General features: G+C 38.1%; 1 protein-coding gene across 1 annotated transcript; it reads left to right on the top strand.

Annotated features, from left to right (window-relative positions):
• The first annotated feature begins 762 nt into the window (after positions 1–762).
• On the top strand, positions 763–24,175 carry LOC117330457. Its single transcript, XM_033888752.1, has 2 exons — positions 763–850; positions 15,901–24,175. The coding sequence occupies exon 2, from the start codon at positions 15,946–15,948 to the stop codon at positions 16,825–16,827; it is 882 nt and encodes a 293-aa protein (XP_033744643.1). The 5' UTR covers positions 763–850; positions 15,901–15,945; the 3' UTR covers positions 16,828–24,175.
• The last annotated feature ends 221 nt before the right edge of the window (positions 24,176–24,396 follow it).

Genomic DNA, 24,396 nt, shown 5'->3' with positions numbered 1-24,396 from the left:
TAGACTGAATGCCGGTGGTCAGGAAGCTCAAAGGGTTAGAGCGTCCTCCTATAATCCGGAGGTCACGGGTTCGAGTCCCGGTCGGGTCGTTGCACTTTCCCCCTAGCTTCGGTTACAGTTTTAGCACGCAAGGAAATACCCACGGAAGGTGGTACATGTAGGGTCTCGAGTGTCTCCGAGGTCGAAGATTTTGTTGAAGACAGGAGGAATATAGCTGAACTGGAATGGGCTGAACGCCGATGGAGGAGTGCCTGTCAGGTCTTTACATTGTCATTATCATGGGACCCGCACCTTTACACAGTTGGCTTGCCCAGTCGTCACGGTTATGGGTCTGTGTGTTGCCATTTCGTTGTCTTTTTACTAACTAAGCAAATATTCTATCTGAGTGAGATATTTTCAGTACCTAGTGATTTCAAATTCTTAAGAATATTAAATTGTCAAATTGATGACGCACAGGGTATGGTGTATATATATATATGTATATATTGTAGTGCAAAAGAAAAAAAAAACATGTATTACGGTGCATTTCTCTGACAACATTTAAACGTAAATACATTTTTCAATTGTGAGAATGGAGACAATTAATGCATGACTGGGTAAAATGTAAGATCGTGGGATTAAAATATTTACCTACAAACAATAAGTATCCTTAGCTAAACCTATGTGTGATTGGAAATACATCACAGCCGACAAGTCATAGACGCAGCAATGCAGTGTGGTACAGCATATTTAAATCGTAGTACACGTTTACAGCGCGTGCTCCTTATGGTAAAACCATAATGGCGACTGCTGATGTTCGGGATGCAAACCAGTCATACGTGGATACGTAGTTTCCTGGACGCTGTCGAGGGTAGGTACTGATACAGCGAGGTAGTTGTAAACTATAACACCTAGCGATAGCTAACACCTGTACACAGGGCTGAGAAGTGACGTATACAAGCCTCCGTCGTACACACACCTGCTGTTGGACCACGGTCTGTCATCACGCTCGTCTAACAGTTATGTTACTGTTAGTACAAAGGATGTCTGTGTTGTGTTTCTAGTATATTGTAATATCGATTGTTCTGAGATATATTGAATCGACATTTCTGTAGTCTGCATAACCGTGCTCTGCAATCGTACTATGTTATATACTGCCATGTATTTTAACAAAAAACCTTAGCTATTCTCAAAACATCCGGGAATCTGAGCGGGATTTCCCACACGGTCGAGAATTGTGTACGGCTGAAATACGTCACGGTTGCTACAGCAACATCTTTATAATGCGATATATCTTTTAATTGCCATGCCGTTGAGACAAGACTCATGCATTTTTTTTGGCAGATAAATCAATGCGGGTGTAGTGTTCAACTGGTGATTTCTGAACTAAATGGTACAGAAATTTCCCCTGAATGAGAATCAAGTGTATACTGTCACTAATGTATACTAGTCTAGTAAGCATATATATAGAGGTGTGTCTGCATAAGTACACTCTGATATACTGTAACTTTTGTGACGTCATTTATGCGTATAACTTTCTTGAAAGTAGTATTGCATTTGAGAATGAGCGTTTACTTCCGGAGATCATTTGCCTATGTTTATATCACCCACTATTCAATTTTTTATTACCTTCATCCTAAAGGCCAATCAGTAAATACAAACATGGTACACCTTACATAGCTTGTATAGTATATGCAGTGTGGATTGGGAATTCGTCCCTTGTTTCTGTTATAAGACTTCGTTAAGTAAGCGTCTAATAACACCTTAGCCGTTAACCAACGTTATGTAGTTTGGCTGTCTTGCCAGTCTATATTTAGTATAAATACATCTGTGCTTTCATATCAACAACCCCCCAATTTGGTTAAAATACATCTCTCTTGTACGCCTACGTTCATAGTGTAAGCATATTATTACAATCGGATTATATGTGTTACAAACTTGATGTGCTGCCCACTGGTCCCCATTGAATGTTCGGAAGAGACGACGGATTTGGGATGTTTAAGTCAACTGTCCCACAGGACGAACGTGATTTTTTTTACAGAAGCTTTTTTATTTGTTCTGTACTAGGCCTTGCATATCAAAATCTCTATAAGTGATTCCCTTTTTGTGTTCCTGTTGGAGATACACAAGTAAATATTGCCGACCTAGTTTGGTGTCAATCATTGGGCAGGGAGATTAAATAGATGCTAATGTGCTTGAGACATGGTATTTCCTTCCAATGCACTATTAAGTGGCCATGAAGTGTTTCCTTTTCACCTTCTATGGCATAAATATCGATAGGGCGATAAACATGTGAACAGCGCCTTTTATTTTTAATCGCCTTTTTTAATCGTCGTGCGGCCGTAAACAATTTGCATTTTCTACTTCTCCTCAGTAACCCCTCAACCAATTTAAAATTTTGCAGAAACCTTCCATGGCCAAAGATCAACCAAAATTGTGAATTATATGGTTCCAACCGTACATGGGACTGAGGGATGAGGCCAAAAGGGTTAAAATTTACTGAAATAAAAAAAAATCCCTGGGTTTCACGTTTGCGCCCGGGGAGAGGGTAAAAATTGCTATGGTTTATATCTAGGGATATTACATTTTTGACTACCATTTGTTTGATTTCTATTGGAATTCATTCCAACTTTATTAACATTATCAGCTTGAGATGAAAGTTTGATGGTATGCATATGTTGGCCCTGACCCCCATGGGCTAATGGCACGGGCCAAACGGGGTCAAATTTACTGAAATTTCAAAAAACTTCTCCACCAGACTCAAATAATGTAGAAACAAAATAGGCTTCATAGATGGAAAGCTCTTAAGGTGCTTAACCAATTTTGAATTTCATGACCCCGAGGCATCGTGTTTTTGCACCTGGGGTGGATGCCACAATGTGTAATCGCCAGCCACCATGAGAAATAATACAAGGTGGAAAGGTCGCCATGACTTCCAACCAATAGGGGCGATTTTCTCGATAACTGTGACGTACTTTGGCTGGGTATAGGAAGGGTTTCATCAGCCAAAGAAAAGGCTTAGCATACAAACATTTGTGGAAGCAATGGACTTGCGCTGATATCACAAAGGGTGACAATGGTGTAAACAGTATTGAATGTACTGACGCAATCATAACGCTTCATCCCACTCGTGTTACGATGGCTGTGATTGGCTGTACTTGTTGACAACACATCAAGTAGGAAATTAGGATATCCAATGGAACAATAATACATCGACAGCGTATTCCGTTGGCCGTTTAGCCGATCGAGTTAAAGTCATATATATTTATAGCTATAGATGGAACTGTCGCCAGCCCGACGTGTTTGTGTACCGGACAAACTAAAACCCCTCGGTTGATGTCGCGACTAAATCCACGATCTATATCGGCATCGTCGCTTAACTGAAGTTTGATTTCAGATAGCTGTTCAAATGTGTCTATATGTAATTTCAGTTGATAGTCACATCTAGCATTGTAAAGGCCCGTTGTTTACAAAAAGGTTTGCTGCGCACGTGTACTTGAATTATTGCAACCGTAGCTATGTGATAGTAAGGAATATTCGTAATCTTGGCTTAACTCGTTTCGATTCTCTACCCGAATACAAGCTTCTTAGTTTCCAATGAATTACCGGTACAAACAATCCCTCTAGGGATTTTGATCAAACTTCACATTGATAAAGGACTTTACTATCACGAACAAGTTCGACTTTCGGGCTTGTTGGGTCAAGGTGAAGGCCACCGTTACTATTTCTTTAGAAAATCTTTGGTCAAGGTCAATGGTACTCTTTTTATAATATTCAATGTCTGCATTGTAGCGGTTTCACTCCTTGATGGGTTTTCATGAAACTTCTCATGCACTAATTAGGGACCATAATATCTCGGTTTCAGTTTCAGTGTTTGTTTGTGGGTTAAAGTCACTGTTACTATTTTTAGAAAATCATTGTCAGTCCTCTTGAAGCTTCATTCCTTGAGGATTTGGGTCAAACTTGTAAAGGACAATGATAGCCAGCGGGGGCCGGTAGGGGACATGTATTGTATTCAGTATGTTTGTTTGTGTGTATTGGATAATGTAAATTGTGTCGACAGATACGATTCAACGCCAGTAAATTGTGTCATTTATAGGCATAATGAGAAAAACACACGTGTTTGTACTCTGATTAAGTAACATTAATCTTGAATTAATGCTATTAAACTCACCCAAGCCGAAGACGCACTTCAATTTCTATGGTGTATGCAAGAATGCTGCTCGCATCATTCGTTTCTGCGATGCACATATGTATAAGCTAGGCAGCAGTTTTTGAAATGTACAATTTTGTGATTTGTTGAATAGAGCAAATCATATGATATATTATCCTTTTGGATAGAAGCTTGAAGATTAGTTACCAACCTGGAGTAGATTCCCCTCAATTTGTTCTGGCATTTTAAACAATATTGTATTCAATATATGTAACTTAACGTTACCTGTACTATGGACCATCATATGCTTACAGTATGAGAATCGGTCTAACAATGAACCGTTAGTGACCAATGTATACATATACATTTTATCATATTTCTCTGAACAATACATTTTTTATAATCCATTACCCGTTACAATAAAATACCCTGTTTCCAATTACACAGAACTACACCATTATCCGGCTTCCTATTTAGTATTACCTAGCTTCCTATTACCTAGAACAGTACATGTATTACCACTGTAATCAATTACTACGAACAATACCATTTCCAATGATCACTCTGGGGCGGGATTTAGAATAAAAATAAAACAAATTATCCATGTTATTCCTCAAAATCTCATTGAAATTCTCGCGTATTTTGTAGGAAAATCCAATTTTTTTCCCAAAAACACTGATATTTCCTCATATTATGACACTAGATTTCCTCAAAATTTCTCGTATTACTCATCACTCAAAACTTAAATGTCAACACTTTCTGGAGCTGCACACGAACCATTCTACAATATACCCCGTTATATATGACTTTGTAAGGTACTGCCACTAGTCTTGTGCACAAACGCCACAGCAGGACGCTCGTTTTTTTTTTCTTCTTTTCTCCCCTCATTTCATTTAGATATATGCATATATAAGTATTTGGATCGATAAGAATGTTGGCAAAGGTTTATATTTTAAGTACGCTAAACTGTGAATACATGTTAGCGTGTGTACTTACGCATGCAGGATATAACCAAATTGTGCATATATCCTATTTCCGGTACACATGTCTTAATTACATTTGTTTTCATGTCTATATCTCAATTTTGAGATTGCCTGGCTTTTGAATGTAATCATTACTGTGGATTCCACACCTACATGTACTGTTATATGTCATAGCTTAGGCATCAGATGGGAAGTGTATAACGCAGGAGTGTATTGTGTATGTAGTGATGCTGGCCACACGTACACCTGTATCATTACACGTACACAACCTTGGCAGGTTGTCTTGATGCAGGATTTAAATAGCATTATAATCAAGGGAAGGCAAAGTGGTATTCATTGGGAAGCTGCTATCTTTTAAATGGGACATTTATAGATTGAATACCACTGTGCAATGTATAATATATAAGTAAATGACACCTTTATGAGAATTTGTGCAACAGGGACTTGGCACGAATTTCCAACCCATTGTCTGTACCATACATGAACCGCGGTTGAAAATTCACTCCATGTCCCTGTGATTTGTGTATTGGAGATCACGACTGTTTTAAAAACTGCACAGACACAAAGCAATAGTGCAATGGGTGGCATGACTTTTCCGCTAGAGATAACTTACCATCACATGGACTTCAGGAATTGAATATAAACTGAGTTCAACAGCATACCCATGAGACCGACCTGTTAACAAACCGACCTTTCCAATCTGTACACCAAGACCGCACAGTTAACACATCGACCTTTTTAATCTCTACACCAAGAACGAACAGTTACCTCACCGACCTTTTTAATCTCTACACCAAGAACGAACAGTTAACAGACCGACCTTTTTAATCTCTACACCAAGAACGAACAGTTAACAGACCGACCTTTACGATCTCTACACCAAGAACGAACAGTTAACAGACCGACCTTTACGATCTCTACACCAAGAACGAACAGTAAACAGACCGACCTTTACGATCTCTACACCAAGAACGAACAGTTAACAGACCGACCTTTCCAATCTCTACACCAAGAACGAACAGTTACCTCACCGACCTTTTTAATCTCTACACCAAGAACGCACAGTAAACAGACCGACCTTTTTAATCTCTGCACCAAGAACGAACAGTTAACACACCGACCTTTTTAATCTCTACACCAAGAACGAACAGTTAACACACCAACCTTTTTAATCTCTACACCAAGACCGCACAGTTAACAGACCGACCTTTTTAATCTCTACACCAAGAACGAACAGTTAACACACCGACCTTTTAAATCTCTGCACCAAGAACGCACAGTTAACACACCGACCTTTCTAATCTCTACACCAATAACGAACATTTAACAGACCGACCTTTTTAATCTCTGCACCAAGAACGAACAGTTAACACACCGACCTTTTTAATCTCTACACCAAGACCGCACAGTTAACAGACCGACCTTTCTAATCTCTACAGCAATACCGCACAGTAAACAGACCGACCTTTTTAATCTCTATACCAAGAACGCACAGTTAACACACCGACCTTTTTAATCTCTACGTCAATACCGCACAGTTAACACACCGACCTTTTTAATCTCTACACCAAGAACGAACAGTTAACACACCGACCTTTTTAATCTCTACACCAAGAACGAACAGTAAACACACCGACCTTTCTAATCTCTACAGCAATACCGCACAGTAAACAGACCGACCTTTTTAATCTCTATACCAAGAACGAACAGTTAACACACCGACCTTTTTAATCTCTACACCAAGAACGCACAGTTAACACACCGACCTTTCTAATCTCTACACCAAGAACGAACAGTTAACAGACCAACCTTTTTAATCTCTACACCAAGAACGAACAGTTAACACACCGACCTTTTTAATCTCTACACCAAGAACGAACAGTAAACACACCGACCTTTCTAATCTCTACAGCAATACCGCACAGTAAACAGACCGACCTTTTTAATCTCTATACCAAGAACGAACAGTTAACACACCGACCTTTTTAATCTCTACACCAAGAACGCACAGTTAACACACCGACCTTTCTAATCTCTACACCAAGAACGAACAGTTAACAGACCAACCTTTTTAATCTCTACACCAAGACCGCACAGTTAACAGACCGACCTTTTTAATCTCTACACCAAGAACGAACAGTTAACACACCGACCTTTTTAATCTCTGCACCAATAACGAACAGTCAACACACCGACCTTTCTAATCTCTACACCAAGAACGAACAGTTAACAGACCAACCTTTTTAATCTCTACACCAAGACCGCACAGTTAACAGACCGACCCTTTTAATCTCTACACCAATAACGAACAGTTAACACACCGACCTTTTTAATCTCTACACCAAGAACGCACAGTTTACACACCGAACTTTTAAATCTCTACACCAAGAACGAACAGTTAACACACCGACCTTTTTAATCTCTCCAAGAACGAACAGTCTACACACCGACCTTTTTAATCTCTACACCAAGAACGAACAGTTAACACACCGACCTTTTTAATCTCTCCAAGAACGAACAGTCTACACACCGACCTTTTTAATCTCTACACCAAGAACGAACAGTTAACACACCGACCTTTTTAATCTCTACACCAAGAACGAACAGTTAACACACCGACCTTTTTAATCTCTGCACCAATACCGCACAGATAACAGACCGACCTTTTTAATCTCTACACCAAGAACGAACAGTCAACACACCGACCTTTTTAATCTCTATACCAAGAACGAACAGTTAACACACCGACCTTTTTAATCTCTACACCAAGAACGCACAGTTAACACACCGACCTTTCTAATCTCTACACCAAGAACGAACAGTTAACAGACCAACCTTTTTAATCTCTACACCAAGACCGCACAGTTAACAGACCGACCTTTTTAATCTCTACACCAAGAACGAACAGTTAACACACCGACCTTTTTAATCTCTGCACCAATAACGAACAGTCAACACACCGACCTTTCTAATCTCTACACCAAGAACGAACAGTTAACACACCGACCTTTTTAATCTCTCCAAGAACGAACAGTCTACACACCGACCTTTTTAATCTCTACACCAAGAACGAACAGTTAACACACCGACCTTTTTAATCTCTACACCAAGAACGCACAGTTAACACACCGACCTTTCTAATCTCTACACCAAGAACGAACAGTTAACAGACCAACCTTTTTAATCTCTACACCAAGACCGCACAGTTAACAGACCGACCTTTTTAATCTCTACACCAAGAACGAACAGTTAACACACCGACCTTTTTAATCTCTGCACCAATAACGAACAGTCAACACACCGACCTTTCTAATCTCTACACCAAGAACGAACAGTTAACAGACCAACCTTTTTAATCTCTACACCAAGACCGCACAGTTAACAGACCGACCCTTTTAATCTCTACACCAAGAACGAACAGTTAACACACCGACCTTTTTAATCTCTGCACCAATAACGAACAGTTAACACACCGACCTTTTTAATCTCTACACCAAGAACGAACAGTTAACACACCGACCTTTTTAATCTCTACACCAAGACCGCACAGTTAACAGACCGACCTTTTTAATCTCTGCACCAATACCGCACAGTTAACAGACCGACCTTTTTAATCTCTGCACCAAGAACGAACAGTTAACACACCGACCTTTTTAATCTCTACACCAATAACGAACATTTAACACACCGACCTTTTTAATCTCTACACCAATAACGAACAGTTAACACACCGACCTTTTTAATCTCTACACCAATAACGAACATTTAACACACCGACCTTTTTAATCTCTACACCAAGAACGCACAGTTTACACACCGAACTTTTAAATCTCTACACCAAGAACGAACAGTTAACACACCGACCTTTTTAATCTCTACACCAAGAACGAACAGTTAATACACCGACCTTTTTAATCTCTACACCAATACCGCACAGTTAACAGACCGACCTTTTTAATCTCTGCACCAATACCGCACAGTTAACAGACCGACCTTTTTAATCTCTGCACCAAGAACGAACAGTCTACACACCGACCTTTTTAATCTCTACACCAAGAACGAACAGTTAACACACCGACCTTTTTAATCTCTACACCAAGAACGAACAGTTAACACACCGACCTTTACGATCTCTACACCAAGAACGAACAGTTAACACACCGACCTTTTTAATCTCTGCACCAAGAACGAACAGTTAACACACCGACCTTTTTAATCTCTATACCAAGACCGAACAGTTAACACATCGACCTTTTTAATCTCTATACCAAGACCGAACAGTTAACACATCGACCTTTTTAATCTCTACACCAAGAACGCACAGTTAACACACCGACCTTTTAATCTCTACACCAATAACGAACATTTAACACACCGACCTTTTTAATCTCTACACCAAGAACGAACAGTTAACACACCGACCTTTTTAATCTCTACGTCAATACCGCACAGTTAACACACCGACCTTTTTAATCTCTACACCAAGAACGAACAGTTAACACACCGACCTTTTTAATCTCTACACCAAGAACGAACAGTCAACACACCGACCTTTTTAATCTCTACACCAAGAACGAACAGTTAACACACCGACCTTTTTAATCTCTACGTCAATACCGCACAGTTAACAGACCGACCTTTTTAATCTCTACGTCAATACCGCACAGTTAACACACCGACCTTTTTAATCTCTACGTCAATACCGCACAGTTAACACACCGACCTTTTTAATCTCTGCACCAAGAACGCACAGTAAACACACCGACCTTTCCAATCTCCGCTTCTAAGAAGGCATACATAACAGTGTTAATGACCATACCATGGAATCACCTTTTTCTACTACAAACTATCAAACAGAATCCCCAACACCTCAGTTGCTAGAACACACAGACAACAAGAGAATAGTTACAATTGTAACATTGCTTAGGCATTATTTCTGAAATTAGGTACTGTAATACACGGATCATCATGTAAATAATATTGACCTTTCCTGGACTATCCCCTGGGCAGACCGACAATCGGACATCAATATTATACGATGTCATGGCCCATCCTGCCCCTATATTAGTACTCAGACCACCAGACACACAGTCCTAATGGCACGGCCTGTTTTCCCTAAAGAATTTCGCATTGTTTAAGACAGGGTTTGGTTTTGGTTTTGCATTGTTTAATGTTCTATCAGCGGCAATGACCATTTAAGGACGGCCTCCCCCGAGTGCGAGATAAATGCATATGGTGAGTGCGTGTGTGTGTGTGTGTTTTGGCGATATATTTGTGTTTGTCTCGTTGTTATAGCTAAAACTAAAATTACAGTGCTACCTCACTGAAGCATACTGCCGAAGACACCCTGCAAGATAACTCGCTCTGTCACATTATACCGATAACGGACGAACCAGTCGTCCCAATCCTTAAATTCTGAGTGTTAAGCAGGAGAAGATATTACCATACTAGAGTGTGTCTCGGCCAGGGGACAGAACGAAAAGCCTTCATCAGAGGGGCGAATGCTCAAGTGAAGGCCAAAAGTGAGACAATATCAGGAGAGATATTAGGAAAAAGAAAGCTGTTTAGAAAGGACAGAAGATGTAAGATCCCAAATTTAGCCATTTTTTTACGATCAGGCATTCTAACGCCATACCTGCATGTCAGGTAAGACCTGGACGAAGAAGTCCTAAGTAATGCCGAGGCTCCGCGTGATAATTCAATGTAACACCCTCATATATTAAAAAATCGCTGTTTAAAGCCAAACCACGACATTCCTCAAACAGCGCGATTGAGACTTACAACTGTGATGTCTGTCAGTGCATCTGGATGTCTCCATCAGGTCGACAGATGTGGTACATATTGTATAGTGCAATCCCACTGAATTACCATCATACTGATAACGACTAAATCAGCGTTGTAAAGCCCCGAAAGCAGAGCGTTACTCATAAAGACGCAACTGCAATTTTATTTGGTTTAATATGCCTCGGTCGGGGGATAGAGCCTATAGCTTACCTCACTTGAACGAATGTTCAAAACCCCAGCAAAGTGAAAGAAGATGTTTAGAAACACCTCAACTAAAATGTATAAATGAAAGGGGAACAACTGACATCCCCATGGAGAGATCAGATGACGATTTGTCTACTCAATAACCCCCTTAGTATAGAAAACGTGATTCATCAGGGCTTCCACATTAGTCGCCTCTCCCGATATACATATTTATGCCATATAATCATGTTTACATTCTGAGTGTTGATTTTTATATGAAATACCAAGTGAAAAAACACTATAATGGAGTATTAAAACATCGTTTCACGTGCTTATTTTTCACACAATACATCAGTAAAATGTTAATACGCCAGCAAAATAGTCCTCGTATCGTGTGTTTTATTTGTTATCTATTCACATAACACGAACTATTGAATTGATGTTTTTGTTATATCTTTTTAATCAGAAATTAATAAGTGAAAAACAGATTAATTAATTTTGCATCTAATCGTATATAGCTATCAAATTTAAAAATGACTCCGTTCTTTATGTTTTTGTTCCAAATCAACCTTATGTAAATACACGAATTGAATGTATTTCTTTCATTTCATTGCGGCTATGAAAAAAAATCCATCCGATCCCTATAATTATGTCTATATTCTTGTTTTAGACCGTGCTCGTTCCTTATAGCAATTTTCGCGGGAAAAACCACCCAAGGTGTGTAGGGGTCGCGTCACCAGAGACCTCGTATCATCAGGCTTTACATGTGCTGTCCTTCCCCCTTTGTTCCTGTTACACACAAACCAGTGACATGGCTGACCTTTCTATACCAAATTTGGTACTTCAGTAAACATTACATATACAGGTTCCTAAGATGGACAGTCTTTTCCACGTTCCCCTAAATATATGGTGACAAGTACTGCGTTTCACTTTTCCATTGACCCTAACCACAATGCCCAGTACGTCAACAATGAATGGCTTTCCTATTCCCTCCCTTGAGAAGACAGACAGTAAGAAAATGACCAGGGCTTCGATATGGGTTGAAGGTTTCCGCATCCGTCACTAAAGCAAAACCTTAACAAAAGACATCAACTGATTTTTTTCATTTGTCGCTAAATTACAAAGACCTTCGCGTACACTGATTACAGATATGGACTGACCATTCCACATTTCCCCTTTAGCACACATACCATGGCACAGTGTCCAGGACACAGCTATAAGATGGCTCGTACATACCACAGCTGCTATGAATAACTATTTTATTGATTTCTTCGCCTTAGGAAGCATCCTGGTTCCAGGATGTAAAAGTCTGCCACTTATGGGTCTTGGTCGTCTCCCCTTGCTTAGAAGTGTCAATTAATCAATGATTCCAGTGCACTGACTGCATCAAATACACTGCACGCATACACAGCGTATACACGTATAGATCATGTATTTTATGTATATTGGAACTCATTGTAATCTCATACACGTATAGATTGACCATTGATATTGCAAAAGAAATTGGATAATTTGGTTCCACTTCATTTCATATAGCGTACGATTTTTTCGTTTATTTTAATTTATTTGAAAGCATTGTGAATTATTATTATACAAATATATCTGACTATAAACCTCATTGTTGAATCAATATAGCATCTATTACCTGCCCATGAATATGCAACGCCTGTATGACATATGTAGTTAATTATAAATATATATGTAAATTATCGGTATTGACCACGCCCAGTCATGGTTCACTACACATCATGACACTGCAATCTACATAGATGGGTGGTCAGCATGTTTCGTTGAACTTTCTAAAATATCCGAGGTACTCGTACTGATGTTCTCTATCTAATGACAACATAATGAAAAATAACAAAAAAACCAAAACATAGGCTATGGTGCCAGCCTACTACGCAGTAGTGTATGTTACAGGCGTATTGTGAACCTATCTGGCGTCTGTTTGAAAATCACGTATTTCTGGATATCTTCAGTGGTTTGTATCATCAGTAAGTATGCCATGGACAACCTGTTGTTATCTCTGTCCAGCTCAGCTTAAGGGTTTTCATACAGATGTACTGGTTTGTCTTAAACATATGTCATACAAACAGGTAATACACAGACCTACGTACTCTGTACTGGAATCTCTCACCTACGTAAGGTAATCAATGTTAGAACAGTCATTACACTAATTATAGGTTGTCTTTTATTGTTCAGTGCTCGGGTAGGGTTGCCAGGACAAAAACTAATTAAACTCGATCTTTGATACCCATGGGTTAATTCCCATTTCTTCTGTCATTAGTGGTATTAAATATCATGTTAGGTATGCCCCTCCTGTCTCATGTTGACATTTGATTTGAGAGATTGTAAACATTCATGATTAAGGGGAATATAGTTACCTGAAAGTTACAATATTTCAATATATTCACCCTAAAAGTGGGAGGAGTACAGGTAAATATCTCAGTACGGGATACAATGTCTGGTAATATAATGATATGCCCACCTTCCTCCTGCGCCTTTATTATAATGTAAGAATTGACCAGATTTCAAATTTGATGTTATAAGTAAATCATACTATCATCATTTACTATTCCAGACTTCTTAACATAACGTATGTTTTTAATATATAAATTGTTGATACAATGTTGATTATCCCGAGTATTCCCTTCAGCATTGGTGTTGAATAACTCATATACGTACATCACAAAATGCATTGGTAGGCGGTTGTTTCTAAATTTAACATGTTTAAATTATAAATATCCGTCAGGTGCTGTTGTGTGTTTTAGACATTTCTGATTCAGACTTCGAAAGACATCTCTGAAATAAAGTTTCCTAGCCCTGATCCCCACATATTTTCCATATTTTTTACTGCCGTGAGTATATAAAATCTGTTTACCCCTAAAGGAAGTACGCAGTACCAATTTCAGTACAATCAGGTGCCCAAAGTATGTCAACTCCTGTCATGTTCATCTTTATTTCGTGTAATTTAGCCTTATTTCTTTGATTTTTTTTTTCGATTTTATTTCCCTACGGATTTATATTAAGAATTTACGCGGCTGAAGAAAATTGTCTCGTATTTCGGCTCATGATATTGGCATTATTTTCCACTACTTCATTTTCAAAATATCATTTTGTTTTCTACACGAAATTTTTTCGCTTTGATGTCATTTTCTCATTTGTCCCTACCAAAATGGCATCACAAAAGTGATCGACATGACGCATTGAACACATTTTCTCAGAAAATAGAAAACGAAAAACGATGACAATATTATGATGTGAACGAGGAGACAATGTTTGTTTATTTAGCAAGATTTTCTATACGTCATACTTGAAAACAAAAACAGGAAAATTAAAAGAAAGGACGTCGCCTGAAAATGCATAAAATAAAGAGGAAAAACGTTGAAATACTTTTGGCACCTAAGTGTAACTCTGTACCTGTTTATCAAATACCACATAGCACTTACTGTAGTTTTTGAAAGCCACATATTTGTCTTATTTATGGCCTTTCCTTAAAAGTGTTGTGATGTGGTTAGATCCAGGCTAACACTTAGATTTGTGCTTAAAATATACAGAAACTTAATAGGCAGTTTGGTGAGTAAACACATCTCTCTTAGTGTTAATATTAGACAGTTTCAATATCTGTTGAGTAGGTGTAATCGAACACAAATGCTATTTATACCATATGTTGTGTGTCGTGTAGCTTGCTTTAGCACGAGTACATTCATAACAAGTGTGAGGAATACCTGAGAAGAATTAAGATTTGAATAATGTCTCCGGACAGTGAAGGTGTGTTCTTAGTCCATGTACAGTACATTTGAAGCACCAGAATCCGATATTGAAATGGATTAAATTCAAATAATGTGATTAGAAGGAGGAATGGTTCCATTATATTACTGGGAGTATGCATGTATCTTTGAGAATGAAATAGACCAATCACATAATTAAAGTGTAAAAAATCAAGATTTCAACACCACATCTTAAATGTTTTCATCAAAGATATATCACAGCTATATTTTTGGGAGAATACACGAATCTCTCCAGGGATATAAAAAGAAAGAGATTGTGTGCACATAAAAAATGGGGAATATGCCAGATTTCAACTACAACTACAAAATATTTGGATATGTCTACATATTCAGCTCCATGTGAAAAGAGTGTTTTGTGATGATTCAAACCTTCTGTTAAAGGAAAATTATAGTGAATGGGAACTTGACTATAGGAACATTAATACCAGATACATTTTAAGACTATTGATATTTATATTCTGTGCTACATTTAATGAATATTCATTTTCATATGTTTTGTTTAAATGTCTTCCCAATGTGAATATAGCGGGTTTTTAATTATGTAGCATAATTATGTGCTCAACAGATCTTGTTTTAGCTGTTCAATAAGTTACCTGTAACCGTCCAATAAGTACATTCTTGTTTGTACTTGGACGACTATGTACTTGGACGACTACAGTTAACTGAATGAACGGCTACAGGTGACAGATAGGTAGTATGCAAATAACAATGGATGACATCAATGCTCTGTTTTAACATTAGCTATTAATCATTTCACATCAGTTCTATTTATTTCATTATTTTTGAATTGAATATTTTCCATTGATCATTGACAAATATTACACCAAACCATCTTCGCTGAAAAGGGTTGATGTAATTTAGTGAACAATTTATACAAGTAAAATATTGGCTAGGTAAGAGGTCACCGATCAAACTTAACAAGGAACTAGACCATATGAATCGACAATAAACAACTACATTACTAGTATACCATAATTAGTTACTGCCTAAATTTAAGTAATGCAAACTTTGATTTTTCTTCTTGCAGATGGTCATATGACCCGACTGTAATTCTGAAGGCCGTGTCAAGGTCATGTCCCAGAGAGCAAAACGAAAGACTGCCATGATGACTGCTGAGGTTGTGCCCGGTCCTTCTACGACCGCGCTTGAACGCACTGTAAAGGAAGCTGTGAACATTGAAATATCTCCGGAAAAGAAAGCCAAAGTTTCATCCGAGGAATCTAGTTCTTCTGGTGAAGAAAAAAGTCCAGAAGAAATTCAGCTTTATATGGAGGAAACTTTTGACATTCGAAGGACATTTATTACCATGGAAATGCCAACAGTGGCAACGTTAAAAGAGACTTATCCCCAACTGTTTCAGGGGCGACAAATGTTAGCCGAGTTCCAGCGTGTTACCAATATAGATATAGACCATACCATACAGGAATACTGTGTCAAGTATGCTAACGCAATAATAGATATCGCCAAGCACGTGTCTGGTTCCAACCCGATTCTCCGCCAGGCGGACACCATCAAACAACAGAATGCAGCATTAAAACAGTACTGGGATATGGTAACAGCATTGTGTCTGGTCCCGCTTCTTCTCAAGGAGAACCTTGTAGAAATGGTGCGCGAGATTGGGGAAGAGGACAGTGTGGATCCCAAAGGGAAAATTGTCCCCATACTTGTGTCCAAGGGTCCCCTGTTTCACAGTGATGAGTTTGTACTGGTTGTTGAAGAAGAGATCGTTCAAGAGTTTGAGGAATTTACTATAGCGTTTGCTACACTGTTTGCCTCATACTGGGTTTTTAACATGCAATATCCAAAGACACTCCACAACACTTACAATTTCATGCAAAAATCTGTCCTACAACTGAGGGATGGCTCTCCTCTCCCCCCTCCATGTAAACAGTTGGTCCAGCGCCTACAGAAAGCCGGGGTTCCTGGACAACACAAAGGGAAAAACACAAGATAAGCATTACAAAAACATATTTCATATCATCGATCTCACTCGAACCAATAATACTACAAAGCATATCCTTTTACATTGTACCGCACACAACGTCACCGAAGCACATGACCCACTACGATATCGCCTCACAGAGCGACAAGTTATACCACAACCATAGTTCCTATCATTTACCTGTCATACGACTTACTCGAGCTACAACGCTGACATATTCAGATCAAATATATAGCACAGACTTTACTGAATTGTACCCAAACACAGCAATAAGTCAACAATTTCAGTGGACATATTAATGGCCTTTCAGGCATGCATGCTATTTACAGAACACGTCATGCCACGAATTTCTTTATATATCGGATACTAGGACCAAACCAATTTTATACTCGTATGGTTTTAGTAATTGCTAGTTAAATGAATGATTTGATGTTGTGATACATCGACATCTCATTCAGCCTCGGTATCAAGTTTTTTACTGATGGGGTCATGGGTAAATTACTACTCCAGCCATTTTGTCTCAGCATCATATTTATAGTATTGAAAGAGTTAAAAAGTAAAAGTGACCACTCTGTCTCGGAATCATAACTTATGTGTCTTGGTCAGATATGTACATGTACCTTGATTGGATAATGGGTTAAACTATCGGCTAGTTACTCGGTCAAAATACCAATCTTACATTGGTCTTTCACAGGTAATATGTAGTTATTGCACAAACTGTGATATGGTCATTGTTTTTCTTTTGGCAGAATTATTGATACCAAAACAAATAGTATGGCATTTATTCTTCCTTCGGTAAGACATAGGTAGGTAGCATTCACTAGATCTTCCATTATTAAATCATAAACATGTGCAGTTCAGTAAATGGTCTCAGCAATTAAACAATGTGTGGTGCTGTAACATCACAAGCTATAGTGTTAATAATTGATAATGATGTTTTTGTTTATCCTGTTTAATGTTTAAAATTAAGCATCAGCAAGCAGTAAAGGCTGTATAATACTGTTAAAACAATTTTGCTCTCCTTCCCATTCAGTTATCAAGGATCCATTGACTTAAACTTTTAGTAAATTTGATCGCTTGAAATCTTTTGATATACTGTGGAATTGCATTTCCAAAAAAATGTCAGTTTATATTTTTGAAGGGAAAATGGGAAGGCATTGGCAGGGAACAGAGAATGAAGTTGGGATTATCCTTATCTAGCTAGGTAACCGAGAGGAAATTGCATTTTGGTGAAAGGAAACAAGAAGGCAATAGTAAATATTTACATTGTGGATATTAGAATACAAATAAACGAAGGTCATCAAGAGTAAAATATTAAAATGGGAGAGGAGAGGGTTAAAAACTAAAATGAAAGGGAAATGTGGGCGATGGGAGAGGAGAGGGGAAAACACGCAACGGGAAGGGAAATTTAAACAATGGGAGAGGAGAGAGGGAACACGCAACGGGAAGGAAAATATTGGGAGAGAAATGGCGAATAATAAGAGGGGGCAGTAAGCAGGGTGAGAACAATGCAAACTAGGGAAGGAAGTTTTTTTAAAACACATTGGACTCACAATTGATGGGGAAATGCATAATAAAAGAGGTAATTACATGATGAGACGGGGTACCAAACAAGGAGGTTTAAGCAACGAAGAGGGGGAATTCCAAGTAAGATTGAATGAAAATATAAAGAAGAGTGAGTAAAAACGATGGAAAACAAATGAGAGGGAAATGGTGGACAAGAGTGAGAGAGTAAGGGGAATAACAAAAATGGAGAAGAAGAATAGTAACAAATGGGCTGTGGAGGGTAGGGAGGAAATGCCAAACGAACACATGGGCTGGGATAGGAGACAATGAAAAGACACAAACACATGGGATGGGAAAGTAGGGAGGAAATACCAAACGAACACAGGGGCTGGGAAAGGAGAGAGTGACGAACACATGGGCTGGGATAGGACAGAGTGACGAACACGTGGGCTGGGATAGGACAGAGTGACGAACACGTGGGCTGGAATAGGACAGAGTGACGAACACGTGGGCTGGGATCGGACAGAGTGACGAACACGTGGGCTGGGATAGGACAGAGTGCCGAACACGTGGGCTGGGATAGGACAGAGTGACGAACACGTGGGCTGGGATAGGACAGAGTGACGAACACGTGGGCTGGGATAGGACAGAGTGACGAACACGTGAGCAGGGATAGGACAGAGTGACGAACACGTGGGCTGGGATAGGACAGAGTGACGAACACGTGGGCTGGGATAGGACAGAGGGGCGAACACGTGGGCTGGAATAGGACAGAGGGCGAACACGTGGGCTGGGATAGGACAGAGTGCCGAACACGTGGGCTGAGATAGGACAGAGTGACGAACACGTGGGCTGGGATAGGACAGAGTGACGAACTCGTGGGCTTGGATAGGACAGAGGGGCGAACACGTGGCCTGGGATAGGACAGAGGGGCGAACACGTGGGCTGGGATAGGACAGAGTGCCGAACACGTGGGCTGAGATAGGACAGAGTGACGAAAACATGGGCTGGGATAGGACAGAGTGCCGAACACGTGGGCTGGGATAGGACAGAGTGACGAACACGTGGGCTGGGATAGGATAGAGTGACGAACACGTGGGCTGGGATAGGACAGAGTGACGAACACGTGGGCTGGGATAGGACAGAGTGACGAACACGTGGGCTGGGATAGGACAGAGGGACGAACACGTGGGCTGGGATAGGACAGAGGGGCGAACACGTGGGCTGGGATAGGACAGAGTGACGAACACGTGGGCTGGCATAGGACAGAGTGGCGAACACGTGGGCTGGGATAGGACAGAGTGGCGAACACGTGGGCTGGGATAGGACAGAGTGACGAACACAGTGGGCTGGGATAGGACAGAGTGACGAACACGTGGGCTGGGATAGGACAGAGTGAAATGACAGATGAACACATGGGATGGAGAAGAAGTGAGAGAATGCCAAACAATCACATTCTGGGAAGGGAAAGAAAGAGTGGGCTGATTCCAATAAGAGACGGCCGGGGCCCTAAAACGATGAACACATTACACATGGGAAATGGATTGTATTCACTTTGTGTCAGTAACCAAGGAGGAGATTAAACGGGATATAAAAGACAAAGAAACAGTGACAACTGAATAAGACGGAGAGTGAGTTTAACAAGTGAAATGTAGTGTGTTATGATTTAGATATGTTTGTTACTTTTATTTGATTTCATTTTTTTTCAAAAACTTTGAAAATGAACAGTACCAATTTAGAATTTTTTTTTTATCTGTGTTCGAATTTTCGAATTTACAATGTTTAATCTTGTTTTCATCATATTAGATATAATTGTTATATCATGTTTTCATATATACATTAGTGTGTATACAATTGTTTTTCTTTACAGTTTTTATGCAAAATAATTTTGTTTTAACACGTTTCAAAGATTTTTTTTCAGTTATTGGAATTCAGCTGAATGTTTATGTTTGTTTTTTTTATGACACTTTTATGTCAGGCTGGTTGTTCAGCCAAGTAGACGTCAAAATTCCTTGAACCAGCATTAAGTATTGTCTGATTTTTTCCCATTCATATTAAATGTTTGTTGTATTGTGTCATCAGGGTTGCACAATTATACAGTATACGAAGTGTACTGGGAAACCCTTTCATGTTGTTATATTAGTAGTTAGTTCAAACTTATAGAATATATTGAGGTTACATTCATCTGTTAAACACCTTCGGTATATACGAGATTTGTGGTGTATAATTAACCTAAACCATAAGTATGGGTGATAATGAAGTTAACAAATTGGTATCAGAAGTTTCAGAGAGCATGATCCCAGATAACGGTACCAAGACATCGTGGAAGTATACTATTACAGGTTTAACAGAGCTGAACGAATACATCGTCAGTGCTTTCATTTTAATCCATTTCATCTTTTTTTCACAAAATTGACAGACACCTTGCAACTTTTATTAGCATATTTTGTAAAGTAAAACCAAATACAGTAATTAAGGTGCCATTCCATGAATAGAAAGTAGGAACATATATTTGTAGGTCAGTTCATTCCCTTGTGTAAGGCTACCAGAGAGAAGTGGCAATTATCATATGATAGATACACTGTATACACAATGATATCATACACTTACCAAAATGATTGTTCTAGCAAATAAAACACAATGACGCACTTGTCGGTAACGAACAATTGATACACCTGTTTTTTTTGAATCTAAATTTAACCATTGAATTGTCTAAAGTGACCTGTATAGTCGATATGAATCAAAGATTTCCAAGACCGTTTATATATTACGCTAGCATGCAATATGATGTTTGATTACAAAACTATACAATTTACGTAGATTATATGTAATATCTACAATACTTCAATTATTTATTTAATCACTGACAGAATATGTCTTGTTACACAGGATATATATCTGTATGTGACGTCATGGTTGTGCCATAGTAGCTATACAATCATTTTATATACCAGTAATTCCAACCTTTGAACGAGTGCAGTGTTGCTATGAACATTAATTGGTCTTTATCATTGTGTTCCGGTGAAAGTATTTGCAATTACAAAATCCCTATTTATTGTACCTCTCCAGTGTCTCCATATTATTGTATCAATTGTGTATTATACCAGTATTGTCCACTTGCAATGAGGCATATAAATCATGTGGAACAAAATAATGACTCACCATAAACCATTTCAATTTTATTCATATGCTATGGGGACACTTATTTGACATAAAAATCCACATACATGCTTGAAATATACCAATGTAATACTACTGTCAATGTACATATATGTAGAGAGTTGTAGCCGATTGTTAAAATCACATTTCTGCTCGAAGCATATTTTACATTGATGCAAAAGCAAGAGAACCTTAACACAGTGTGCGTTTTCAGGGTTATGTGTATATTCCGCGGAAATATGAGCCGCAAGCAGCAAGTCAAATGCATTTTCTCCACGCGGAAATTCGTATGTTAGAAATGAACACTTTAGACCACCGCTTCAGAAAATGACATTGTGGTATTGTTACATCATATCTTTAAGACACAAACACCGCTGGTATATATTCCTGTCTAGTTCATTTACACCCAGTTACTCTACAGATTGTGAAATATCATATTAGAATACTTGTAAATATTGGAGTGTTTCTTTAAATATTTTACTATTGTAGATTTTAGGTAGATTAGTTCATCATACATGTCAGTATGATAGGTGATGGTTAGTGTGAGTGTTCTGACACACTGACACTAGGCAGTGTGGGTCTGCTTGACATCATATCTTTTAAGAGTCATTTTTTTCACTTTTTGCTGTACAAAGAATACGTAGATTTACTGTTTAGCGTTTATATAACGAACATGCATATATTTATTTCTACTTCGAAAAGTGTATGCAGGACAGAATACGTATGTATCCCGTTACGCTAATATTATATTAACTGAACAACCATCATATATATTTTGATAAATTATTCTTGAAAATTCCTCCCTGCATAAAAGCTATGTTCATTTGGTAAAGAAAGTAGTCGTTCATCTCCTTCACTAGTAGATGCTTTCCTCTATGTTAAGATGTGTCATCATTAGGGCTTTTTTTCTCAGTTGTATATTTCGGTGAATTATCTCCCCATCTTCAATATTCCATAGCACTTCGTAGATACACTGTAATTTTAGTAGATAATTTCCCCACCGTAACAATTAGTGTCGTTCTATTGTTTCCTCTCCTTAACAGTATTTATCTACATGATAATAGCTGTAATTCTCGTATTCCAATTCAACAATAGTAGTTGCGAGTCTATTATTTCCTCTCTATAATAATAGTTGTCAGTCTATTATTTTTCCTCTCCATCGCAATAGTTGTCAATCTATTATTTCTCTCAATAATAATAGTTTTCAGTCTATTATTTTTCTTCCCAATGATAATAGTTGTCAATCTATTATTTCCTCTTCATGATAATAGTTGTCAGTCTATTATTTCCTCTTCATAACAGTTGTCAGTCTATCATTTTCTCTCCATAATAATAGTTGTCAGTCTATAATTTTTCCTCTCCGTCAAAATAGTTGTCAATCTATTATTTCCTCTTCGTAACAGTTGTCAGTCTATTAGTTTTCCTCTCCATCACAATAGTTGGCAGACTATTATTTTTTCTCTCCATAATAATAGTTGTCAGTCTATTATGTTCTCTTCTATAATAATAATTGTCAGTCTTTTTTTTTTCACTCCATAATAATAGTTGTCAGTCTTGTATTTCCTCTTCATGATAATAGTTGTCAGTATTATATTTCTTCTTCATGATAATAGTTGTCAGTCTTTTATTTCTTCTTCATGATAATAGTTGTCAGTTTATTATTTTTTCCCTCTATCACAATAGTTGTCAAACTATTATTTCCTCTTCATAACAGTTATCAGTCTATTATTTTTCCTCTCCATCACAATAGTTGTCAGTCTATTATTTCCTGTTCATAACAGTTGTCAGTCTATTATTTTTCTCTCCATAATAAGTTATCAGTCTATTATTTTTCCTCTCCATCACAGTAGTTGTCAGTCTATTATTTTCTCTCTCCATAATAATAGTTGTCAGTCTATTATTTCCTCGCCATAATAATAGTTGTCAGTCTATTATTTCTCTCTCCATTATATTAGTTGTCAGTCTATTATTTCCTCTTCATGATAATAGTTGTCAGTCTATTAATTTTTCTCTCCATTATATTAGTTGTCAGTCTATTATTTCCTCTTCATGATAATAGTTGTAAGTCTATTATTTCCTTTTCATGATAATAGTTGACACACCACTATTTTCTCTCCTTTATAAAAAGTTGTCAGTCTATTATTTCCTGTTTCGTGATCAAAGATGTCTATCCTTTTATGCAGTAGTAGATCATTTTCTGAAAATCAGTAAAAGTTGCCAATTCCTTTCCTTCCGGGCAATATCAGCAGTCAATATAATTTATCCGTTCCGTGGATGGTAGATATCCTTCTCACTGTCAGTAATTGTCAGCAGGTTATGTCACAACATAACACTTAATACCAAGGAAGAAACAATCTTATTTAAACACCAAAAAAGTATTCGTCAGAATTCCAAAGATCCAGAAATCAAATAAGCCAATATTTATTTGGTTTCTTTGCCGTGTTGTTATAAAATGACTGGTGTATATGTATGTTTATTATGCTATATTGTTAATGCTTATTTGTTAGGCGTGTATTTTGCTGGAGCTTTTACATTATTGTTGGTGCTACCAAATGGCATTTCTTGTATAAAGACAAGTCCCTGTGTATATGTTGCAGTATTAGAAGTTAATGGTTTATACATTTGTTGTATGTTATTGTGTTGTCTTCTTGCTTACGTATATCACAAATGTACATTAAAATGGTGTACTGCCGAACTCGGTGTTGTGTTGTATTGATAAACAATGACACGTGGTATTAAATATTCGAATTCACACATATACAAAATGTATGCATATATTTGTTCAAATCAAAACTCTTCATATTTTCAACTCTAGGTGTTTCCTTGCCACCCGTCTTTATATGACCCCGACTGTTGGGTAGCAGTGTACAGTAAAAATGCCCAATTCTGAAAAATATGGCACATGTTTTAGATATG

This window comes from Pecten maximus, chromosome 7, assembly GCF_902652985.1.
Source record: "Pecten maximus chromosome 7, xPecMax1.1, whole genome shotgun sequence".
Taxonomy (NCBI): domain Eukaryota; kingdom Metazoa; phylum Mollusca; class Bivalvia; order Pectinida; family Pectinidae; genus Pecten; species Pecten maximus.
This window is presented reverse-complemented; position numbering and strand designations above follow the sequence as displayed.